The sequence below is a fragment of the Anarrhichthys ocellatus genome, unplaced genomic scaffold (genome assembly GCF_004355925.1).
Source record: "Anarrhichthys ocellatus isolate YVR2014 unplaced genomic scaffold, GSC_Weel_1.0 scaffold14, whole genome shotgun sequence".
NCBI lineage: Eukaryota > Metazoa > Chordata > Actinopteri > Perciformes > Anarhichadidae > Anarrhichthys > Anarrhichthys ocellatus.
In genome coordinates this window covers 1,895,820-1,921,495 of record NW_022280044.1, presented here as the reverse complement: position 1 = coordinate 1,921,495, position 25,676 = coordinate 1,895,820, and the positions used below count along the sequence as shown (strand labels likewise).

At 40.4% G+C, this 25,676-nt stretch overlaps 1 protein-coding gene across 1 annotated transcript in view; it reads right to left on the bottom strand.

Moving 5' to 3' along the window:
* The window catches only part of gabbr2 (gamma-aminobutyric acid (GABA) B receptor, 2), a 155,535-nt gene that overhangs the window by 65,348 nt on the left and 64,511 nt on the right, over positions 1–25,676 (bottom strand). Inside the window, exons 3-4 of the mRNA XM_031853813.1 lie at positions 10,421–10,591; positions 3,339–3,440 (exon numbers count right to left, since the gene is read on the bottom strand). Of these exons, the coding sequence (XP_031709673.1) occupies positions 3,339–3,440; positions 10,421–10,591 (273 nt within the window). The remainder of the gene's footprint in view (positions 1–3,338; positions 3,441–10,420; positions 10,592–25,676) is intronic.

Here is a 25,676-nt window from a genome sequence, read left to right as displayed (position 1 = left end):
ATGATGACGGATGAATAGGTGGATATCTATCTTTCTGTTGGTCTGATAGATGCTAATGTGCTACCTGCAACCCTAAGATTTCTTTCAAAACAGAATTATCTATATAGGTTCTAGCATTGCATATGGGAGACACACACACACTAAAGATATGAAAACTTTCAGAAAGCTGAGCAGTTCAATCTAAAGGCTTCTTTTGTGGTTTCTTATTAAAGCCAGAAAGCATTCTGAGACATTTAAAGGGGTCTTTTGTAAGAAGCCCTAAGTGGTGTGTGTGTGTGTGTGGGTGTGTGTGTGTGTGTGTGTGTGTGTGTGTGTGTGTGTGTAAAGTGCAATTGGCTGCTCAATAACACTGCCCTACACTGGAGGAAAGGCACTTAACCCAAATGACTCCAGCCACGGCGTAGGACCACAATATCAGTATAAATTCTGGCCTGCCTGGCAAAAACATGAAAAGACTGTGTATGGTGTGCAAGGGCATGAGTGAGTGTGTTGTGTTTGTTTATCTAGATGGACTAGGTCACTACAGGGCTCCACATCACCCTTGTTGCTTGAGCTTTTATATAACTATAACAATAATTGCTTTCAAAGAGGGTAGTGTTAAGGGCAGCCTTGCCTGCTTTACCCGTGACAGGGTTGTTTGTAACTTTATGATGGTGATTTATACGTGATAATGGTTTCAGTAATACTGTTCCTTATAAGCCCGATCAGGCACTGTTAAGGCTTATTAGGCGCACACACACACACACATACTAATGATGGTCGTTTTTATGAGCTTATGGGAGATGGGATTTGTAGACTGGCAATGTGTTGCTACTTCCACACTAAACCTAAACCATCTCCCCTCATGTCTGTTTGTAATGATTTCTGTGCATACAGATTTGTGTTTGATCGCTAATTGATGTATAACATGTGAGCAATACATGTTATACATACTGTTATGAACACATATGTGGCATTATTATCTGAACTGGCCTTTAAAATAAAAGTTTGTCAGTATGCGTCATAATATCTGAGCATTTCTGACCTTGTCAACAAACTCAAACACAGTCTGCTAACCGTTGGAGTTTCACATCTAGAATATGGTGGAAGGAGGACCGTGTTTTCTGTTTTAACAGTGAGAGATTCTTCCTGGAACCTGGTGGGATTTAGGGATTTGGACAAGCAGAGGTGCTTCATCAGAGAAAAACACTGCAGATTACAGGAACTGCAGCTCTGATGATATTATCAATAACAGATAATATGAAATGGACAAACTTATAATGATAATATCTGTGCAAACCATTTGTCTTGAGCCTTGTCCTCTTTCTTTTCATTCCCACAAGACAATGCAGCAAGCAAAACTCATTCTGTATTAAAGACAAGTTTTGTTTACAACCGGGAGTCTATTAGTTTATTATATGTTTAAATCATGGCCAATAAACAGTACCAACAGGGCTAAAGAGGTAAGGTGGATATGTGTGCTCAGACCACCACAAATACATTCACAACCCAAGGGGAACACTGAATTCTGAAATTGGAAATAGCTGCTTTTCAAATTATGTATTAAGCAAAGGATAAGTTAAAGTTTTACATAAGAACAATATTTGAGAATAATATTGAAAGTTATACATGTATGTATGGTCCTTTGTCATGCCAAAATTGCTGCATCAGTGAGACAAAAAAATGTTTAAAAAGAAATGGACCTTTCCTACGTCATATCTGCGGGGTAAGAGTCCTGAATGCATGATGAATAATTCAATCATGATAAATAATAAAGTGTTTTGGACTTAATTTAGATTTCAGGACATTTATTCTCATGTGGCCCTCTATCGAATGCAAGCTCCCTTAATTGACCTTCAGTCACCAAAAATGTTGAAAAGCCCTGGTCTATAAAATGTATGCTATCATTGTTATTTTAATGTTCAATTAGAAGAAGAAAAAAAACTTGATTGTGGGTAAAATTAGAAGGTACGTATGGGGGTTTCATGTGTAGGCCTGCCTTTGTTTTCTGATGTTGTTTCGTCAGCCTGTCCAGTAACAGGAGAGAAGAAGAGATGAAGATGAAAAAGCAGAAATCGACGAAGAAATGTTGAAGGCTGCTTCGATACCTCGCAGCAGAAATGCCTGTCTGCTTTTTGAATATTCCAGCTGGATCACAGATGTAAGTGCTCTATTTGTGGATCACACAGTGACGCCATGGCCCCCTTATCCCCCCCACACACACACAGTCGGACATATACAATCACACAACAGAGAAACAAAAAAGAACAGGCTTCACAACGGAATCTGTGTCACCCTCTACCTCATCATATTACGTAGCTGTCAGGGAGACAGAAAACTGCTATTGCGAGAAGAGAGGGAAACGGACCATTAGGGTGTCAGAGTGGCCCCCGCCCACCCTCTCCAAACGTTCTGAAAAGCTTTCGAGGCAACACTGTGATTTGAATATTTAGAGTTGATCAAGGAAGGATGGTGTCAGCTTACAATGTCAGCCCTCAACATTTAGAGTTACACATATATTTTGGGAAAGACAGCTTATCTCGCCGTTCCTTCTCTATCCCTCTGTCTTATCACCTCTCTGTTGCATTTCTTTCAACCTGCTCCATGTTGCATACGTCATATCTTCCACTTTTTTTCTTTCTCCAACTCTGCTTTCTTCGCTTCTTACATCTTTTCTCTCACTGTGCTACGTAACTTCCTATGAACAAATATATTTAGACTCCTTTACACTGAAACCTTGTATGTTGCCAGTAAAGCTGCACCAGACACCGGGTCATGTATTTGATTTACTTCCATTGACAACATTTTCAGCTGTAAACAATATGCGGCACTGACTCATTGTTCAAATACAACTGAGGCCAGAAGCAACACTGTCTGCCTGTGGAGAGAGTTTGGATAATTTAGCCTTCAAACTTGACTGCATTTACATCTGATTCTTTTGCATTTTTGCTACATCAAAGCAATGATCTGATCAACCATGCATGTTAGTACAAGGAATAAATGGCTGAAGATATGTAGGTCTAACATCTCAATATTGGCCCAATAATGGTCTACTTCTGTCCTGTCTCATTAAATGTTAAAAGAGAGAAGAAGAAGAAAAAATAAACCCTGTATGCATGTGTACCAGCCAATACAGTGTCCTTGTTAAGCTGCCCTGCTCTATACAGTCAAAGATGGACAATTCTCTGACAACGTATTCATTGTCCAAGATTGACTTTGGATGGCATCAACTCATACACAAATACAGTATTAAAGAAACAAGTAGAATTGTGACTCTCTTCATCTCTTTCATCCGAATAAACCTTGAATCATGTGACTTTTTTATTCGTAGTTTGAATTGTTCAGGAATGATGACTTACCTTGAGCTTCTTGACATTGACACAAGGGTCATTGGAAAAACTTTCTGTATCTGCAATCTGAATGTCTGCTTTCTCCAGCTCATTAGTTAGATCATTCCTCACCTAAAAGAGGCGGGGGGGGGAGAGAGAGAGAGAGAGAGAGAGAGAGAGAGAGAGAGAGAGAGAGAAGGCGTTGATAATTTACCATGTAATTTGTTCATTGCTCTGTTCACGGTATGAACCTTTATGGGTGACACTCCCCCGGGAACTTCCTGGTTGTCGTCTAAAAAGACAACTGTCCTACACGTTCCTTGTCACATGGATTGACATTATTTTTTGATTCATAACTGGCCATTCACAATTGAGGATAAAGTGGGGGAAATGCAGGGAAAAAACATTCATGTAATCAAAAAGATTGCCATTCAAAACAAATGCGTGAATCCATTGATGAGCTTTAGATAATCAACTTACTTCCAGTAGCTGTAAACTCCACGAGAAACAATCGATGAGGTTGAAGTAAAAGCTAATAGAGTATGATTGATTAAATAAGCATATATATTTCTGCTTACTTAATTTAACTCCGACTATGATCTTGAAATATAAGTAGAACCCTTTTGTTCAAAACAAAAATGTTTGAATACATTTTTCAAACAAAACCATCACAGGATATCTTGCTGACAATTTCCCATACACCTCTTAACAATAATACTTCAAGTTTTTAGATCTTATATCTGTATACAATGTATATACAGTAATGTGTATACAGTATGTACAAAACAAGATAGATAGATGCAGGCTATTTAATGTTTCGAGCTTGTGTCTGAATGCTGTATCTTAAATTGTGAGTGGAAAGACAGAAACACAAGCATCTTAACATCACAGCATGACAGACATATTGCTACGGAAGACATCAAAAACGTCATCATTATGATTTAACTCTCTCTGTTCAATGTGGATTGTAACATCTGTCAAACATATATGTGTTTGTTTTTTTCAGAATGACACAAGAAAGCACAATTTTATGCATTGCATTGTCTCAACTGGTAAAAGAAAATGATATATTTATAAAAGATAAGACAAATGTACAGTACTGTAAATGTATCTGCAGCAACTGAACATCTGCTTTGATGTATTGGTTCAGTGGAATGCTGGGTAATGGGATCAGAGAAAAAGGAGAATGGAGCAAGTACCCCACAGTGATGGCGAGCTTGATGTGGTTTATCAAACTGTCTCTCGCTTTCTCTCCCCTAACAAACACACATACTAGGATTCATCCCTCTGGCTTCCCTCCTCAAACTACAGTTTTAGAAAAGGCCTTTTTTTCACCGCAGACATTTTGACTTGTCATAGAAGGAAAAGCACAATTGTAACTGATACCATTAATGATAGCTCTGTTCCATTTAGGTGCTCTAGTAAGGCAGGACAATGAGCCAGCATGCACAATATCAGGGCCCTGGCATGGGATCAACTCCATGGAAAGCAAACATTATAAATGTTACGCCTGTGTCGTCAAAACGTCAAACTGAGGTTTACTGTTGACATCTTGTCCTCTCTCTTTGGCCTTTTTTTTCTGATGTCCTCCGGCCATGCCCTGCAGCCATCGGCCTCTCCACCTTCATCCGAGAGTTTGGCATTAGGGGCCATGATGAGACATCAGAGAGGGTGTGCGCTCAAATGGGCATCAATGAGACAACATGTAACAGTTGAAGGCCCTGTGTGTTTGCCCTACATTTGTCTGTAATCGTACGTGTGCCATTGGTTGTTTCCATATTTATGTTTCCTATATTGCTTCAAATACATATTGGGGACTGCCATGGCTATGAATGGAATTAGTTTTATACATAGAAACACTGTTCTTTGAGTTGGACTTCATCCAAAATCCATGTTTAGCTTGAAATTTCCTCATTGAAAGATAATGGAGGGTTGGATCAGCCTGAATTTATAATATTTATAATGACAGGTTATCATCTCAGAACAAAGGCATCAAAACCTCCATGGAAACTTTACAAACCATTCCTCCTCCAGCATATACTTCCACTAGTTCCAGAGACAAATGGAGAGCAACATCCTGACTGGCAAACATATTTATTCATTTAGCCCTATTTAGACAAAAATAAAACTGTGGAATATACTGCAGTGGAAAGCAGAGTGGATTATGGTGAATGAGTGGTTTATTTTCTATGGACAATTTTACTGTGGTCTGTGCTGTTAAAAGTTAGGATTATTGCGATCAACTTTAGATTCAACCTGACCAAAGCCATGTTCTCTTTCAATACAAAAACTACAAGCTTCAGTTTTAGGCCTACATGGTGTAAGTGTTTCATATTTAAAAGATGGATTTCAGGTGTACCACTTCACAAATAGCTACAGCACATCGAAGTAGTGTGAACAAAGTTACAGCAGTAAGCATTCCCAATTATATAGTCCATGACTGCTATCACTACCATTAAATCCACCACCGCTTTCTTTTGTTACTGTTAAAATACGCCATTACAACTATTTCATGCAATAGACTAGAAGATGGCTGCAATCAAATCAATGAAATTGAACTACACCTTTATTTCCCTCATGTCTCTAAATGTCATAATTGTCTGCCCCCCTTCACTCTGTACATGACTCAATCCTGTACAGACATTCCCTCCAATGCACCGCTCGCTGAGCTGAAACAACAAGAGAGGCTGGAGTGGATCAATACAACCAGGTTTTGCACTCGAGGAACAATTGGCGTGGTGGTCTGGACAAGGTACAAAGTCCTGTTGTGCTGAGCGTTGATCTGAAAGGCTTGGCTGCTGCAATGCTAAATAGAAACTAGCATGGACAATAGAGGGTTGCAGCGGGTTAGTTTGGCGTTTGAAGAGGTGTGTTGGAGCGAGCGCACAGGTGAATGGAATAACAACTCGCAATCACATACAAGACAAGACATACTGACAGGCAGACACGTAAACATGCACCACATCACAAAGGTTGACACACAAAGCCATTCATGTCAAAAGCCTTTGTCACAAGAGGATTTTAGTGTCGTCGTTTGATTTCGCATTTCCGCCACTGAGATAGAAATAAACAAATGCATTTGTGTTCTGGTGGAGTGAGTGTGTTAGATAGAGCGAGGGAGGAGGGGTTGGAAGGGAGGGGGACATGGATTGAGGGGAAAAAAGTGAGCAGCTTTTCCTGCATAACAAAAACATCCTCGATTGGCTGGGCAGCCTGGGAATCCCCAGCAGCAAATACAGAAGACAAATAATCCTACTGCACTTCTGGGCATGCGTGCATGCAGACACACATGTACACACAAATATGTAAGTACACACCCACACATGATGGACAAAATGACAAAATGTCAGATGCACTCAGTTAGATGTTTGTCAGTTCATTGGTGTCTAGAAAAGACATCAACATAATATGACTTTATTTATATGCAGATTTGCATTCATCACATACTAAATGAAGATGAATTGTTAAGCTGAAGGTGAGGGATACCCTGTGATTGTTTGTGTATATGACAGAATGAAATATCATCCCACACTTTCAATGCCTCTGGATGCTGCCTTTCATTCCACTGACTGAAAATGAAAAACTCTGTCTTCAGAGCTTTGGTTCTCAAGTTGCAGATGTTTTTAATATGCATTGGCAGTACAGCAGTGGGCTTGTGTCATCATTAAAGATTCCATAGTTCATTCAATAATTCCTCTCGACCGAATTGCATATTTTGCAGGGCTGCAACTGAGGATTATTGTCATTATCATTCTTCGATTTAGTATCTCAATTGATCGTTAAAAATATAGAAAATGCATGTTACAATTTACGAAAACCACAGGTAGGGTAATGTCTTCAAATGACATGTTCTGTTTTGATCAGTAGGCGATTTGACAGGGGATTAGGGCGGAATGCCCTAGTCGCAGGGAGAGAGCAGGGGCAGAGGGGCTGATAAGTTGAGTGTGTCTATGCCTGACTCATTAATCCTTTGTTTGACTGAGGTTTGTTTAAGTTGGAATGTATGGCCCAAAATAACAATCACACCCTTCAGCCAACAGAAAGACAGACTAAAGTGAGTGCCCTCATGCGGAGTAAGTGAGGAGCTTTGATGATTCAGATGGTACCAGCATGACACAGTGAGACCTCAAATAATTAACACATCATTTCCAGGCATGTGCGTAAGGCCCTTTGCAGTGACGGGTGTGACTGCATGTGCGTGTGTTTATTAGTGTCACACATAGACACAAGACAGGTGCCTTTTATCATCACATCTGTCTGTCTGAGCCTGGCGCACATGTACCTGAAACTTTATAATGCAGATGTACAGCAAACAGACAAAACACAGGACGGGACATTTTCATGCAATTTACACATCTGTCCCTCATACTGTGTGCTACATTGCCAAATAAATCTCCATGTAAATCCTACAGTTCAGACTATAATGCCAGTCATGTGCTTCTACAAACGAGCGTGACAAACGGTTGTGCTACAACCTGATGACAAGCCCTCGAATGGCTTCCTCTCGTGGCCTTACATGCCCTGTACAAATCGCATGACTGAATCATTCTGCAGAGGAATTTATCCATTACATGGTTATTTCTAACAAACAGCTGCTGATGGCTTAAGAAAACTTGTGTAATGCATAAACCACGGCAACCAACAAGCAATTTTTAGATTGTAAGGGACCTCGGAGAGAGTGGCTGCTGAGAGAGTAACTTTACCTAAATTTATCAGCAGGCATAGTGTAATTAAACAGTTGAGCTCAGAGGGTTCCAGGCAGAGGACAGAGTCCTAATCCTGTTCTCAGGTCTGTCATCTGACTGGCTGATGATGGCTGCTCTGTTCCTGATTGAGCCCTGTCGGTCTGGCAATCTCTATAATGTTGATTACTCTGCGTGTGTGTGTGTGTGTTCGTGTATATGTGTGTTTGTTATGTCGACAGACACCTTAGCTATACCTTAGCTCACACTAGCTATACCTAGCCTAGCCTCCACCCACTCTCCCAACCCGTGTGTGCGTGCGTGTGTGTGTGTGTGTGTGTGTGTGTGTGTGTGTGTGCTTGCGTGTGTGTGTGTTCAATAGCGTCTAACAATAGAGGTGACGAGCTGGCTTTAGCTTACAGGGGATAGTTCCAGATGACATCACACTGTATGGGTGTGTGGTGTGTGTGTGTGGTGTGCATGGCCCTGACTGAATCCCTAACAAGCGTTACATAACATTAACCTCTTCTTCATGGGAAACAGCACATCTGTAGATCAATAAGCAGTTAGCCACGATGGCTACTTCTGCGGCCTCTTTCTGGTTCATCTTTAGTCCGAATCAGAGACAAGTTTGAAATGATAAATGTAAAAAAACAATTATTTGGAAAGCTATAAGAGGCTATCACAGCTTGCTCCCAAATACACATTGTTTGGTTGTCGTTTCCTAAATCTCTACGGAGGTGGAGATGGAGACGCAAACGAAGCACAACCCATAGAGTCACAATAGCCACATTTAAGGAGAATACGCCAGATTGAAATAAACCAGAATTATTCTTAAATGGAACAATGCAATCAGTATAGGAAGGTTACCAAATAAACTCATAATGCATTGTATTGTTATTTTGTTTTCTTTGGCAGTATCCAAACAGCATTTTGCATTTTGCAACAACCATTTGTCTTTCTACATGCCACCATGATTTCCAGATGAACCAAAAACCGACGTGCTGTGAAGTTGACAGAGGATTGTACAAATCAAAGTACGGAAGCGATGCTTGCATATTTGTAAATCAGGATTAGAGGCCAATCTCGTGGCAGGTTGATTGAATCGGGCCGCCCGTCTCCCTCCCGTCCTAAGCCTCTTGGTGCTTTCAGGAGGGGAGAGATAAAGGGATTTGGGCTCTCTGAGATTTGTAGTGAGACTTCTTATACACGCCCCAGCCCCCTCCCCCCCCACCCCCAGTTGCTGAGGAGATTGTTTTCAACCAGGGCCTCGAGGCAAAAGCTCACAATGTGTTTCTCTTTCAATACCACTGACATGGTTTTTATTAACTGAATGTTCCTGTGTCGCTGATGTGATAAAATGCTCGGTAAAGGTATGACACGTGTATGTTTCACTACTGTTTAACCACAAACAGGAACAATTTTGTCTCGCTAGTTACCATCCATTTTGGTGTGACATGGTTTTAACTTGTAAGATATTTATAAATGATTTGGATTATTATATCTCTTATTTATTTCAATGTAAAAGGCTGCCTGACACTCAGTATAATAGAGGAAAGGACCTTTTCTTGGAGAATGCAAAATTGTCCTGTCATATTTTGTCATATTTGCTAAAATTATCATTACATCCCGACACCAATCATTAAACCAAATGCTCTGTCAAAAACAGAAATAGATCCTGTATATGTTGCTGTCGTAGGACTTGTAATAATCCCATCCAATCATTTCATTCCACCAGAATGAACTGATTGGACGGGCTACCTACCCTTCACATAACTGCCTTCCTACACGCAGTCGGCCCCTGCACTCATTGTGCATCACCGGAGTCTTCCAGCTTCACAATATAGCCATGTTCGTTGTTTACGGTCTTAATGATAATCTTGGGGGAGTGGCTTTGGAAGGAGGCCTGAAGGTATATGGGCTGTCAGTGCTGCTAGCTACTTTCATTAGGAAAGAGTTGGCAACAGTTGGCTCGGTTTTCGGTTGAATATGTTTTTCAAATCTTGCTTAGTCTTGCTAGTTTCTCTAGATTACCAACCCTAGTTTTAATATTGATTGAATGCATGCAAATACTGCATTTTTGTCTGAGGACGAATTATTGAGCAATATATTATTTCAATAATACTGAATTCTTGAATTTATGTTACTCATTTGAAAAAAACAACATCCACAATGACTTAAAACCTCAAAATGCAATGATTGAACTAATCACGGCCCAGCACACGCCACAACAGGCACCTGGTTTCTTTATGTAGAGAAAACTGAGGTTGCAGTGCCTTTTGATGGAGAGAAATCTAAATACTAGCTGTACTTCAGAATACATCAAAAGTGGCTCTCATTAGCTGTGCATGCTCTCTGTAACAGCTCACGCATGCAAAAGTTTACACATCAAAATGTAGTCTCTTGAAAGAAAGAACAAGGAACACTGACCTCTGAGAATCTCTGCACATCCTGTGTGAGGGTTCCCACACGGCTCCAGTTGTAGAAGTTGAGAAACTTCACTACCGCTGGGTTCACGGCGTTGTCTGATGGGACGGTGCGGAAGAAGTTGGGATACTTTTTCTTGTCTGCCAGAACTGGGGTTGTTGCTGCGAAGGACAGCTGAAATGACAAAAGAGAGAAATATTCAGTGAGCTTTGAGTCTGTCTAAGTAATATAAGTACTCAGGCTGACGCCGCTTGAACTGTTGGTACAGTAGCACTTATAAGTACTGTGTTGCTGAACCTATAGTACCGGGTGGCCGATTTCAGATGTGCCCTGGCTTTGGGCAGTGGCCTCTGTCATTTCAGGGATTAAACCACCGCAGGGCGGCCGTGATAAACACACACTCATTCATGGTCTAAGTGTGTGAACAAATCAACTCTTTTAAAATTCTTCAAATGTCAGCGAAATAGCCCCTTCATAATGTAAATGTAAACAGATCTGTAAATATTGGGTGGAATTGATGACCCCCGTTTGCATGACCTTTCAAATTGGCTTCATACTGTGCATGTGCGTGTGTGTCTTGGTGTATTTATAGGCGTGTGAATACCTGTTTGTGTGTTACTTTATGTCTTCAATGGCGAGAAAAAAGCAGCTCATCAAAGTGATTCAGCTTTGGGTTTGCAAGTTAAAAGCGTTTCTGTTCTACGCATGCAGAGTCCTCGCACGCACGCACACGCACATTTAAGAATAAAATGTGCTCAATCTGAAACACTAATATTCTTTTTACAGACACCTAATTTTCAGTTCAACCACTGCAACCTAAGCACATGTCAGGCACATCAATTCATGTTAAAAAAGGGAGGGCATATAAAACTTTGAAAGGTAAACTTTTAAAGTATTTTTCCAGAACATTAACACACTAATGAACTAAATATGATGCAGCAAGCATAAACCCTCACTGAATGCAATTTAGTTGGAAAAGTTGAAGAGTGAAACTAAAGCTGATACTGGTCTAGTTAAGATGTATCGAGCAATTAAAGTAGTGCAAACATGCTCATTAAACATGATGAGAATGTCTTCAACTGGTGTCGTTCTCATCTGTGTTTTTCCGTTGCACAGATACACACAGACACCATCACCACCCACAGTCACAATTGTCCTCGTTTCCATCCATCCCACTTTTCATTTCTCAAGTCCATGCTAATCAGGTTTTGCTCTCTCTCTCTCCTCCACTTTGTAGCATATTTTCAACAATAGGTCATTCATTTTCTCAAGAGGCAAAAATAGCTGTAATTAATTTTTTGCATTTAGATTAGAATTTGCAAATGAATGTAACAACCTGCACATGCCAGAATAGGCAAAGATCTGCCACTTAATGCTTGATTTACACTCTATTTAGTTTGAATTGCTTCATAACTGTTACTGGCAGCATCATAGTATTATATTTGTAGAACTGTAACCAACATGTGTGCATAAAAACAACACAGAAACAATCATTTTTCATGATGTATTTTTTGAAAGGCATGTCAGAAAAAGGTATAGACCTGATATAATAAGGCACCGTGCTCTATTTTCAACATCCTATCTTTGGTAATATAATGAGTGATTTGAATCGGTGCAGGGTTAATTACATACTTTGTAGAGATTAAGCAGAACTTGTGATTCATGATAGCAATCAACGCAAGGATATTATAATTCTGACTGAGACCAAGAGGTACACGAGTAGATTTCCTTAACTTGTGCTAAAGCCTTGAGGAGTTCAAGCACCTCCTAACTTTAGGGATGACTGTGATCTTCTCATTAAGCCTCTATCCCTCTCTAGACATTAATCACAGTACTGCTGGTATAATTGTACGCTCATGGAAAAACTCGATTCCCACTGAAAATGTACCGTGCATGGTCGAAAAGGGAGCAACTGACATAGAATGACAGAAATTTGGAAACATATCAGGGGGCTTTCAAAAGTCAAACATTTGTAGAAAGCAGGACTGAGAGTCACAGCAATGTACTATATGGTGTAAGATAGCATGACAGCTATGATAACACAGTTTAATATGACTTGAATGTATTGGGCAGAAATCGTGCAAATCAAAAATTATTTATTTGCAATTGAAATACAGTGACACAAGACATTATCAAAGAATCTGCATGAAGGGCATTAATGCTTGTATTTAAGAATGTTGTCCTGATGCTGTTTCTATAGGAGTCTAAAAAGGACACAAATTGTACACCCTTTTACACCCTCAACAACATCTTTGTCATCCGCTGAGCCATTTCAGAGGATCCCAAATCTACAAAGCTTCACCCAATCAGTGGGAAACCCTCAGTTTGGCCCTCTAAATCACCACTTTCTGCACAGATCCACAGGGGTTTGTGTTCACACATCAACGAGACAGGCTTTTAAAACAACACATGGATTACAGCCATCAATTAAGCAGGAAGAAAGGCCTTTATCTTGCTACCACTGCTAAATCCAAAATCACCCACTAGCCTAAGAGGGCTTCAAGGGGTCTTTCCAGCGTTGCCTTAATCTCCATTTAGCTATGGCTGTTTGCTACACCCACACTGGGAGATGCTTCTACAGTTCTGTAATAAGAGCTAGTGATCTTCTAAACCCAAATTGATTGCACCAGTCTTCTCCAGACTGCACTGGGAAGATACTTTGTGGTCCACAACCTTATCCATCCATGTTTTAGGTTTGCCTGTCTGTTTTGTAGGAGATGTTTTTGCTTGTTTCATCTGATGCAACACTGAACCGAGAATCCCAGATAAACTACAGAAAGAAATATCGACCAATAAAACACATGCTGAATGTAAAACTTCATAGGATTGAAGGTCCTACACTTCTGGTTATCCGTTGTCTTTTAGGGGAAAAACATACATGTTGATTTGAGTTACATGCAAATACAGAAATGTATAGATAAAGATAAAGCTTTAAAAAACGTAAAATCAACAATGAATGATTATTTCTTCGGATTAAATTCAACCAACATTGGTCAATCAGGATGTTAGACTTAAATATTCATATTATTTAACACTTGAGACCACTTGGAGAATCAGAAAAAAAAAATCCATTTTATCTTTCATTACTCTTGCAGGAGAACTCTGTCATGCAGTTCACTGAATGCTAGGCCATCACATGTGTGAGTAAAAGCAATATAAGGATCTAAGATTGTATTTTATGCATCAAACTAACTGTTGACTCGAGATAAATCGGTCACTTTGAACCAAAATGGACCATGGAAAGCAGAAAATATCATCAGAGTATTAAAGTTCAATCATGACATTAGACAAGTCTCTCCATCTGTTTGATGTCAGAGCAAAATCTAGGACAGTGACAAAGATATATCTTGTTTGTCCGCTGAATCCAGGTCAGCTGATGAGAAGGGCTAAAGTCTTCTACAATGAAATGAAAGATTTTCTTCTCTGACATCTCAAAAAAGCCAAAGTCTACAGGTCAGCTGTGGCACAATTGTGTTTGGACCGTGTATTAAGACAATATGAGAGGGAGCTCCAATGTTTTATTTAAAGAACAGGCCAGTCTTTATCTAACTCTGTACAGCCTTTTTCAAAGGAAAAGCCCAAAAATAGTTCCATGATATCACACATCTGAGAGCAGTGGCTTATGTAAGAGGGTTTTAAAAGAGGGCCAGCCCAAATTGGATGGTCTTTGGTGGAGAGCTCTACACCGGTGGCAGATTTGCACAAGCGGTGTGCACATACACACAGATCACGCATAGGGTGGGCCAGATGCATTCACAGACTCTCTAACCACAGATGTTGCCGATACACAAAATCCACAGCTGCCTTCCTTTGCCTGTAGTAATTGTAAACTGTGGCAACGGGTTTAGGGAAGCTCCTCCCTCTCATCTCACCTCGAGGTCACTCTCGGTGAAACGACTGAGAATGCGTCTGGCCTCACTGAGACATAACGTTTTTTTGTGAAGACTTGAGGTGAATCTCTGACACCATAGCAGTGGAGATCTATTCAGACATTCTGTACGCACAGTCGCTTATCACATTCCATTTGAAGTGAGTACAAAAGCTTTGCTGCCGCTCCGTTTGGGCTTTTTCAAGTCACAATCAAACTAGTTTTATGTTGACGCACGGAGGAAAAGTGAGAAAAGGGGCAGGATTCGAAAATAACAGGTACACAGAGACAGAGTCAGAGAAGCAAGGTGAGATGTTTACTGCTGATTCACAGGGTATACCACGAGTGAATAAGGGTTTGTGTATCACAACAGTTAACTGAGTGAATGGATTGTATTTTAAACTTCTGAGGTCCACCGATTTTTGTCGGGCTTTAGGACTTGCAATTGTCACAACTGCTGACTAGGGAGCTGACTCTGAAGCTGTCTGTTAATGTATAGTCAGGGGATCATAATTCATCCGGAGCCAACTTTGATGGCGAGCAATCCAATATTTGTTGAGACATTACACACAAAACAGAAGTGTCGAGCTCAAGGCGGTGCTAAAGGAAAAATCAGGGGATCATAAAAGTCACAGCAGGTTTCATCATCTGGGAACCATAAATGTAAAAAATGCTGAGCTACTTCAGTCTAAAGCCAGTCGACTAGCCAACATTGTGACATCCGTGGATGCCATGCAGCTAGTGTGGTTGAAAGTTCCACCCAAAGACTTTGATATAGTTGTTAAAGCCCCTATTACCAACATCCAATGCAACCTGTCTCTTCGTTTATATCTCCTGCAATATACCTGCCTGATTTGGCATGGGATTGGATCAATGGTGCGAAAATTAAAGGCAACAAGCCTGACAACCTTTTCTAGCACAAGCAGTTTGAGGGAGAAATAAGAAAGATACAGGAGTGTGTCTAATCACATTGACGGATCTAATAGCATTGATTGGTCCTAGCGGGACTGCTTCGCAATAGGATCTGCTGCTGCTAATTGTGTGGTTGGCCTTTGAATAATGAAGTGGCTATCATGGAGGGGCTATAGAAAAAAATGAATGGTGGGTAAATATCAGCTGACTCACAGTGCTTTGCTCCTACCTATCATGTTTATTATACCAAAGGTGTTACAAGCTTGGAGGCAACACTCACGCTGGATATAATACTCAGATTCTATGAATAAATTGGAACATGGATATGTTTTGCAACATTATTGATCACCCAGCAGTTTTGATGAATTTCCCATAAAGCCAATAATGATTATGACGAAATCTGAGGCCATAATGAATTTCACACACCGGTAGTCAAGTTACCCGAGTGTCGCATCTGGACTGGATGCATCCCAGAATAACACACTTTTGAGGCGCTTTGAAGAAACTTCAGCAAGTTATAAAACTGAAAGGAAAGGTTTCATAATTGCAAGGTATAGTACCAAACAACTTCAAACACTCAACCCACCCCTGCCAATAGCTCTACCTTCACCAACAACACAACAGATCCAAAGCCCATCCATCCTGATGGAGCCCCGAGACCCCTTGCAGAGTAATAGCCAGGTAATAGCAGAGCTGTTGATCAGGAAGCACAGAGGTGGTCCTGGGGTTTATTCAATATTCAAGAGAGGCATTTGGTGCACCGTGGGAGCACCCAGCTGGAGAGGTGGCAGTAAGGGGGAAGCTTTGGACCCCACACCGACCACATCCAGAACTCATTAGCACCAGGATGGAGGAGGGAGAAAGAGATGAATATTGCAGGTAGATAGTGGAGGAATTGAGTGAGAGGTCCAGTGGTGATGAAAGAGACATGGAGTCGGGGATACAATGGAGGGAGTGAAACAGACAAACGGGGAGTTATGAACAAGGGAAAGAAGAAAGATGAGATAGGAATTATGAGGCATCAAGTGTTATGTGTGCCGTCTGATTATTGATCTCGTACTGCATGGCGAAGCTGGTGTGCATGGGCCGCAAGAGTATAAGAGAACAATGCACACATATGTCATCTCTTCACATTTTTAAGTTGGGGGTTAAATGGAGAGAATCTGCTTGACTTCACTGCAATTTAGCTCTGGGATGTGAGAGTGATAGAGGATATATTGCCACATGGACTGACTACTTTGAGAGGGATCAGATGTACTAATAGCACACAGTAAAGAAAGTGGCTTCTGATCCACGCAATGCACAGTAGGATGCAGACATTACCTTCACATTGCCTTCTATATGGGCTTGACCAGGCAAGTGTGAGTGTACAGTCACTCTGGTACGAGTATGTACATCAGGTCGACACACGTTTTAATTCAGACCCTGTCACTTGCATGTAGTTCATGTTCAAGCAAAAAGACTAAGACAGGGCGATACGCGGGTAATTTACAATATAAATCCATCAAAAATGCCCAAAACATATAGGCTGTATTGTTACTGGACAGTTAAACCTTAGACATACACACACTCAAGAGCTCGGAGCTATTTTAAATAGGACATTAGCCATGTGTGTGCGTTTACTTTGTGTGTCTAAATGTGTTGCACTGTTTGTGCTGAGCATCCACACAGGCGCTGGGGGAAGTGGAAGCTGACTGATATGGTGCTGGTAAACAGATGATATGAGTATATATATATATATACATAGAGAGAAGAATCCAGATAATATAATAATTGAGACCCTTTGAACCCTATTATTGAAAGCAATTGTTGGCATGTCTTCTTCTGAAGGAATAAAATACAGAAGCATGATAATTAAAATAAAATATTGTACTGTGTAGTAGTACTGATTCACTAACAACATTTAACATGTCATTGGTTTGACATTTCATCCTCAGCCTCTTAAAGCGGTTTGATTAGGTAAGACATATATAATTCAAATGTAAAATATGAGGTGCACAGTGAAGAATACCACTGTCAGTTATGAATAATATTTGATGCTTGCTAATGGGGTTTAAAACAAAAAATAATCCCGATATGATCACTATAAAAGGTAGACAGGAAAACTTTCAGAAAAAGTCCAAATAGAAGAATAAACATATAGTGATAGAAATGTCAAAACAACAGTGAAAGCCCTCTTCATTTGTGCACTAACACTGCTCCGTACTGTGGCAGGACATAGTACACATCAGTACATACTATGCCCACAAACTGGCCTCTAGACAGGTGAGTGATGTGGCGGTCGCCTCGTCTGTAATAGATTATGGCCTGCTGTGGCCCCTATTTAATCATGCCAATCACGTTGTAGCTAATGCCATGTACACACGCACCCACACACAGACTGAGTGATGTTCTGTTTATGTTGTTGGCCTTGCACAACACCCCAGCACATCACATCACTCTTATCTCAGGTCAATTGTTTGGGCCTGGTTTTCATCCCCAGTCTCTTTTATCACTCTTTCCTTCCTCATATTACAGACATGAGCTTCACTCGACTGGAACATTGTCAAGTACAAATCACCATTCTGGACAAATGTCAGGACAGATAATATGAGGAAGAGCTCAAAGGGTCCGATGACAGGTCTAATGTGATTAAAATGATGTATCTTCTTTTTATGTCAGGATTGGTCATGCGATTGCAAATCATTTGCACAACCAAATCCTTTCACCTGCATCGTAACATGTGTTTAAACTTGCAGCACAAGGTGTGATGCTTGGGAGTGGCCTTGTCTGAGGAACTAAACCAGGTGCTGGGCTAGCATTGAACCTTTCCTGTGTCGTGTTTAACGTTTGGATTGCCCTGCACGAGCATTCAATTATACACGCACTGCTGCTGAATTGCTGCCGTGCGAGGCAGAGGCTTTCATTTACTCGCCGCAGGTATTTCAATCACGGACATCCAACCCACACATGCAACGCCTCTTCTACTACGGTTACCCTTGTTCAGTTTAGTCCACACACCATGGACAAGTGTTAGTGTCGGAAGAACAAGTTGTACATGAAAAAGTGAAGAAAGGGCTTATGAGATAGAAAAGAGAGAGAATTTCTACCCAAATCTGTCATCGTAAACACAATAAACCACCCACAAAATGTATACTTCTTTTCTAAAGTCATCTATCAAACCAACTAAGCATTCTGATAATAAAAAAGGCAAGATATCCGGCTCAAGCTGAACGGGTCAAGGCTCTAGTTAATCATTGAAAGGCTGATGGTTGCTCATCTCACTTGTTAAATCTGTGTAAAGCAGTTTGAGCTCAGATTAAGATCATTAGCCTCTTCCCTCAAGCTTACCACTTAAAGCTTCATCACTGACACAGGCTGCATAGTGAAGGAAGCTTGTGGACTCTATTCTACGGTCATGGCCGATCTCAGGGCTCGACTTGGCTGACACAATCAAACTTGTGAAATATCTATAGCTGAGCTTGATATGTCTCATGTCAACAGTACGTGTCTGCATGTATATAACTTTGGCTAATGAGTTAGCTATAAAGAGACACATGAACATGCATGCAGGAAGCAGTAACCCTCTCCAGCTGATCTTACATTACTAAATAACTAATTTGTCGTACAGCATGTGCTAGGCATGTTAGATGTGGCCGTTCAGTGGACCATTAATCAATAGACGGTGTCACTTGTCAAAGATGGGACCCCACCCTCCTCCTCCTCTCATCCCCTCTCGCATGAGACGGGCTTGTAGGACTCTGTCGTTCTTCATTTGACCATATGTAGACAAGCTGTCCTTGAGCGGATGAGATGAGTGGAGATAGATTGCTATCACGAACAGGATCGGGGACAGCATTTACTTATCGACCCAGGTGTGCTGGAGTGTGCGGCAGATATCGACAGGATTGGTTGTGAAATGAGAGGAGAGGATGTGACGCCCACTTGTGCTACAGCTTGAGAAGTCCGTTACCAGAGCGTGTTCATGGGTGAGCATCATCAGGCACGTTTAAAAGGATATATTTGCCAGTTTTAAGACCACTTTTTGGGTCTTACTCATATGGTTACATAGTATCACCGCGTGTTAGCCAAACCTTCGACACAGAGAAATCAGTGAATACTCAGAGGGAGGTGGGAGGAGGGGGCTATGAGTGATGCTATTCTGCCGCCTAGCTCCATTTATAAATTGAGATTTGATACCGTAACCTGAAATCTCTCTGTGCTCCCTGCTGCTACCGCTTGGCTGCCTATGAATGATTAATGAGCAGATACTGAACTGTAGAGACTATTATTGTTCTTTTCTCCCCTCCCTCCCTCCCCCCCTCTCCATCCATCGCTCTATACACTGATTCCTTTGGGGAGGAAAGGGATAACATTGCATGAGCTTGTATTTTTCTCTGCTTAGTTGGCCAGGTTGTAGTGAACACACTGCAAAAAAATGTTGACGTCCTCATATTTACAAGTAAAGTGATACTCTTGCCAAAATCTTCTGTGCTTTAAATCCCCCCTGTAGACCTTGAAGGAATTGCAGCTGTGGTCAGTTTTAAAGGCCCTAAAAACTTATTTTCGCGATCGTCTTCCCACTATGGTCTTGAAGTGGTTGATTTCTGTGCGGCAATCAGAATTAGTCCACATTTAATCTGGTGAGAGTCTGTGGGCTCGTCTTGTTACTGTTTAAAATGTCTATCAAACCACAACGCATCACGCGCTGTGCGTAAGGCTCCAAGTGTATATATGCATACAATGAACGATCCGATGTGGTGTCGTAGAATAACGTCATTTGATGCAGATTTATAATAAACAGAACTTTCATACGTAGCTGGATTCCATCTGCATCCTTTTACAATGTGTGTAGCTCAGGCTCAGACTGTACAGTGTGCTGCTTTGATAGGCTTTAAAACGAAACGCTTCTGCTCTGCTCGAGCCATTTAACTGTGCGGTTGTTGCTGACTGCAATTGTATACATTTGGTTTCCGTTACTCAGATTTTGTTATGGCAGTAGTATTTAGAAGAAAATTTAAATGTTGTCTTTTAATAACAAATTTTATATAGGTTTACTTTTTTTAATGATCGATCCCTTAATTGTGTTTTCATTTCCTGTATGAATGTAAATGTAAATTTATAATATTAAGCATATATACATGTTTGATTAATGTATTTATGGCAAGATTTGTTCGACTTTGTTTTTGAACCTTTAAACCATCTTTCTTTATGTCCAGTTAATTACGGAAGTTCAAACATATTCAACCCTGCATGTATAAGCAAATTCATTTCGCTTGTATTTCTAAAGGAATGCAGGGTCGGTGCTGAAATTCGTGCATGGAGGAACCCAGGACCAAGAGGAAGATACTGACCATAGATCTACCAGTAGTTCAGTTACACAAGATAAACCCCACAGAACCAGCAGGTATGAAGGGAAGAGTGTAATAATATATAGTGTAACACATCCTGATCTTGTCTAATTCCGGTTGCGTTGTATGTGTAACATGCATAGCTTTCTTGCTGGGAGATGGATGAGAAGATTGAGTCTGTATGGTAGCCTCATTATGAAGTTAGAGCCAGCAGCCTGTTAGCTTAGCTTAGTTTAAGCCCACTAATTAAAATGTCACATCTCATTTGTTCAATCTGTGGAACACCAAAGGGTAGAATGATACAATGTGGTTTTTATGTGGGGTTATGGGTTATGTGCCAGACTATTTTTTGGCCAAGCACAGTGACTTTCTGGAGTCTTGTTGTCACACTGAAGTTGCCAGGAAACAACTGAAGAAGTTACTTTGCCTTGCCAACTAACAGAATTCCTACCATTTCAGCAGCCTAAACCTAACAACACTTGGGATGCAGGACACAAGTTCCTCCCTACAACCCCTAAAGCATTACAATGCCACAGTTCCTGGATTAGATTGATATTTTGAGACTTTTTTTTTTCCACTGTGAAATTAGTTGCCTTTGGAACCCATTTCTACTGACATAAATTCAAGTTGACCACTGCTGTTGTTTTCTACCAATGAGGAAAATGGTTTCCAAGGGGTAAGTGTTTCATTGTCAAATGATGTGGGAATTTGGAATAAAATAGGTAGCCCACTTACACCTGTGGTATGAATTTATGAGAAAGAAGAGACTTTGTATTTTTACATATACTTGTCTAAATGTTTTACTTCTTAAGTCTCTTATTATGACATAGTTTGGCCTCTAAATGTCCATTTTCTTCTACTAGTTTTCATCTTTTGTAATCTTTCACCTCTATTATTTTCCTCTGGTTTTTCCTGGTTCACAAATAAAGATTGCAAGTGTGCACATACACACAACCACACAGATTTTCATGTCCAAACACATAATGCATGTCCCTGTTTAAACAGAATGTTTCATCTTCTAGCCAGAGAAAATAAAATTGGGGAAGCTGCAAGAAAATTGCTTACTGAAAGAAATCTGTAGCCCATCATTCCCCTGAGGAGGAACACACATGCTTACTGATGCTCAGTAAAGCATTAAGATATTTGACAGAACCTCCAATAAACAGCGCAATATGATATTCATTCTATAATAGCTTATGTATGGGCAGTGCAGGGGAAGCCCACACACAGGCGTTTCATGTTATGAGTGGGCAAACATTTCACTGGAGACAGCCAGCATTTGCAAATTACTATCTTTTAAGTTGACAGACATCTAGTTCTCTCTCTCTCTCTCTCTCTCTCTCTCTCTCTCTCTCTCTCTCTCTGTCTCTCCCATTTGCTGGAGAAAGCATTTATAGCTCATACATACGGGACCGTATCTGTCCCATTTGGTCTAATAACATTCAGATGTGACTCTTCCCCTTGCTTTTCAATTAAATTGTTAATGAAGGCAACGATAAATAAAGCATGGGTACATAGAACAGACACGGCATAGGAGAGAGAGAGGAAGAAGAGAAAAACACAGCCCCTGTGCCTAAGCAGAAGGATGAAGCTGGGAACACCCAGATGGTTTCATAAGCAACGTTGTCGCCCTCTCTCTCATTTTTGTTCCGCTGTACATTCCCTTTCTTTTTATTCCCCACCACTCTCCAAGGACGGCAGCATCTTGTTTTCATGTAAAGTACAATGACGAACAGAAATGTGAGGTGGGAAAAGAAAAGGACGCATGTTGATTGCTCATAAACTGTTAAAGCTCGGCAGAATAAAACCAAATGCTTTGAATGAGAGAAAGAGGTGATATCCGGTATATTGTACAATGAGCTGCCTTTCTATCACATTGTCCATCCTTATATTGTCATGCCTGTATGTCCTGTATGTCTGTTAAAGCCTGACTGATTTCTGGGCCAATGTTGTTGTATTATCAAACACAACATATTTAAGTTTGCTTGAGGTTATTCAGATAAAGTGTTGCCATTGCAAAGTTTGTAACTCCCACTGTGTATATTTTGAATCCAATCCATCAACCCTGCATCATTTTGTGTTTGTCACTGTCACAACTTTCCATTTTCTTGTGTCTTTTCATTTACTTCTTTAATATAATTAATACTTTGGGGGGCTTTGTTTGACTCATAATGGACTGGCTCCCTCCTAAATATTTTGTTTTTTTATTTATAGCTGCATGCTCAGTTTTACTGACTCACACTTTCTTAAAACACATTTTATTGCCTGTTTGATTCTGCCATTGATTTATTGCTGACTCCTCACGTATAACTCTTAACGGTCTCCCGGCAGGCAGGGGCCACAAGTGATCACACAGCTGAGTAGATCGACAAACCCCCAGCCGATACTCTGCGGCCAGAGACCAAGGCTGGGTTCAAAATGACACACTAACGTACAGCATACTGTCATCTAAATGAACGATTAAGTAGAATTTTACCAGACTGTTCACACTGAAATATGCTCAAGCGATGGCCAGGCAGGTCTCAAGGCACCCCGCCAGCGGCTCCATCACAAATTTCCAACTTGTTCTTTAAATTTTAAGCCTAAATAAACACTTCATGTTGCAGTTACGTCTTTGAGACGGCGCATGTTAGCCAATTGTAAATTGTATTCATTCAATCAAACATTACAGCAGTGATCTTTGCCGACTTGTATGAATCTGAGTGCACTTTTGTAGTTATTTTTACCATTTATGTACCTATTTATTTATTTATGTCCCTCTCCTCCTGCTCCTCACCATACCTGCACATTCCTCTGGTATTCACGTGAATATATGACACACGTCTTGTGTTAATGTCTGGATATTTCCATTTCAACCTTTTTTCGTTACAACCTAAGTTCACAAAGTCAAAATGAAAAAATCGATAAAAAAATGTCTTCTAATTTTTTATATAGAAATATTGACTGTTGCAGTTTCAATTAAGTGAATTTAAGGGATTCATACCACAAATATTTGTTGCTATATATGTGTGTATCTCTGTGTGTGTGTGCTGTATATCTGCTCGTACTGTATGTGTGCGTCAGTAGCACTTTTTGTTTTGATCACTCGAGCAAAAGATTCCATTACAGAGGTTAGACAGCACTGCAGCATGGCTGGAGATCCAGTGACTGTTCCAAGTCTGAAACGAAGCTTGTGGTAGGAGGGTCACTGTAATTGGTTATACATCCTTGAAAAAGCTCCCCTGAAGTCAATATTAGTCAGACCACCAAGCCCATTTTCCCCTTTCCCTCTCTCTCTCTTCCTCCATTCACAAAAAAAGACAATAAAGTAATCCTGCAGAATCATCGCTCCCGCCCTCTCCTCCCTCCTTCTCTCATCTTTCCTTCTCTCTTCATCTCTCTCCATTAGACGGCTAATTTGATTTGCAGGCTATCTCTTCTCTACTTTCAGCAAGGGTAGAGATGGCCTAGAGATGAGGAGGCGCCTCATAACATGCTTTTACAAACCGGCGTTTCCCTGTGACAAGCACCTTGCATCATTTACATGTGATTATAGCTTCAGATAGTTAATAATTGTAGGTTTCTTAGCAATTCAAAAGTAATGCTCACTTCTTATGATGGGTGGCATTTTATTAGAGCAGAGTGGAGGGCCAACTGTGCGTATGAACAGGTAAACTGAGTCACTTTCCTGGGAACAATGTCTGTAACTAGAGTGACTGTGTTATCTTTGGGAAAGTATTTTTACAGCAATTTCCCATTCAACTGTGATAAACTGACACCAACAGTGACTTTAAAATGCTTTCCAACACATTTTGGCTTTTTAGCCAGTGGTGTGTTTAACACAGTGGTGTGTTCGGGTTACCCAAAACTGCTGGGATCAACTCTGATGGCAAGTTGCCGACTGGGTTAAAAATGTTCGGTGGGACATACTGCTCTTTGCTCTATTTTTGTGAGGTTCTTGGGATGACCATTCATCAGTGTACTAGTATTATACAGGAAATGAATGTGGTCAGCAGGTATATAGCTCTATAGTTATAATTATGTAATCTCTTTAGAACCTTTTTCTGCCCTGTTATAAATGTAAAAAACTAGTAGACGCTCCATCCTACAGTCTATTAATTAATAATTATACATAATTTATAACTTTACTAGCATTAATCTATGACGTTAATAAATGACACACAATAATTGTTTTGTTGTATAAAAGCAGGATGTGTGAAAAATGTATGATAATATGTGGGAGTGTACATTTAAACATTCAACAATATGGGAACGGATTTAAAACGTAAATCTTTCACTAGTGTGACGTGATGTTTAACACGTAAACACAAAACATACTTCCTCCATCATATTGAGTGATGTTGTCTTGATCTGAGATGAGTCAGCCAGTGCCGTAGGAATGCATTATGCATTACTTAGAAAACACGGAGAGATGTACTGAGAAATGACAGTACTTTTTAGACAACAGACTTGTTTGTGCAGCGATTAGTCGTATACCTGTGTTGAGTGTTGGTTGAATACAAGGCACATAATGAAATGTGCTTGCTTTCAGATAAAGTATGTTTCACATTCCATACATGCTCTATACTCATTTACACAAACACAGCCCATATGCTGTATGTAATCAGTGTAATCAGGTTTCACAGAAACAAATTTGTGGAATTCTTTTTAGAGATTTAAAGAGTTTAGGGGGGAATATGAAAAAGGCACCGGAAGTGGTGGAATAATAACTACTGTTGTGTTTGAAGTACAAAAACAAAGTGTGTGTGAGACAACAGACAAAGAAACTATTTTTTAACATCTGAAAATGATTCTTGTGACCACTTACTGATTCAGCAATGATGCAGTGTTGAAATATGTGAAAAGCATGTATCCACACGACATTACTCACACATACATGGTGATAGACTTGTGTCTCTGTTATTAGTGAAAATAGCCTCTTTAAAAATCAATCTGTCACCAGACAGACTCACCATGCTCTCTAATCTGTTTACATCCCGGCTTTACGTCCATCAGCAGCACAACATGTGAGGTTGGACACGAGTGTCAGAAAAAAACACTGCGGTTGAATATACCACAGGGGAAAATAATGGGATTATCAAATGTGGCTCTTCACTCGGCCCTCATTTCCCAACATGTGACCTGCCGTGGGTTTGCTGGATTATTGCTA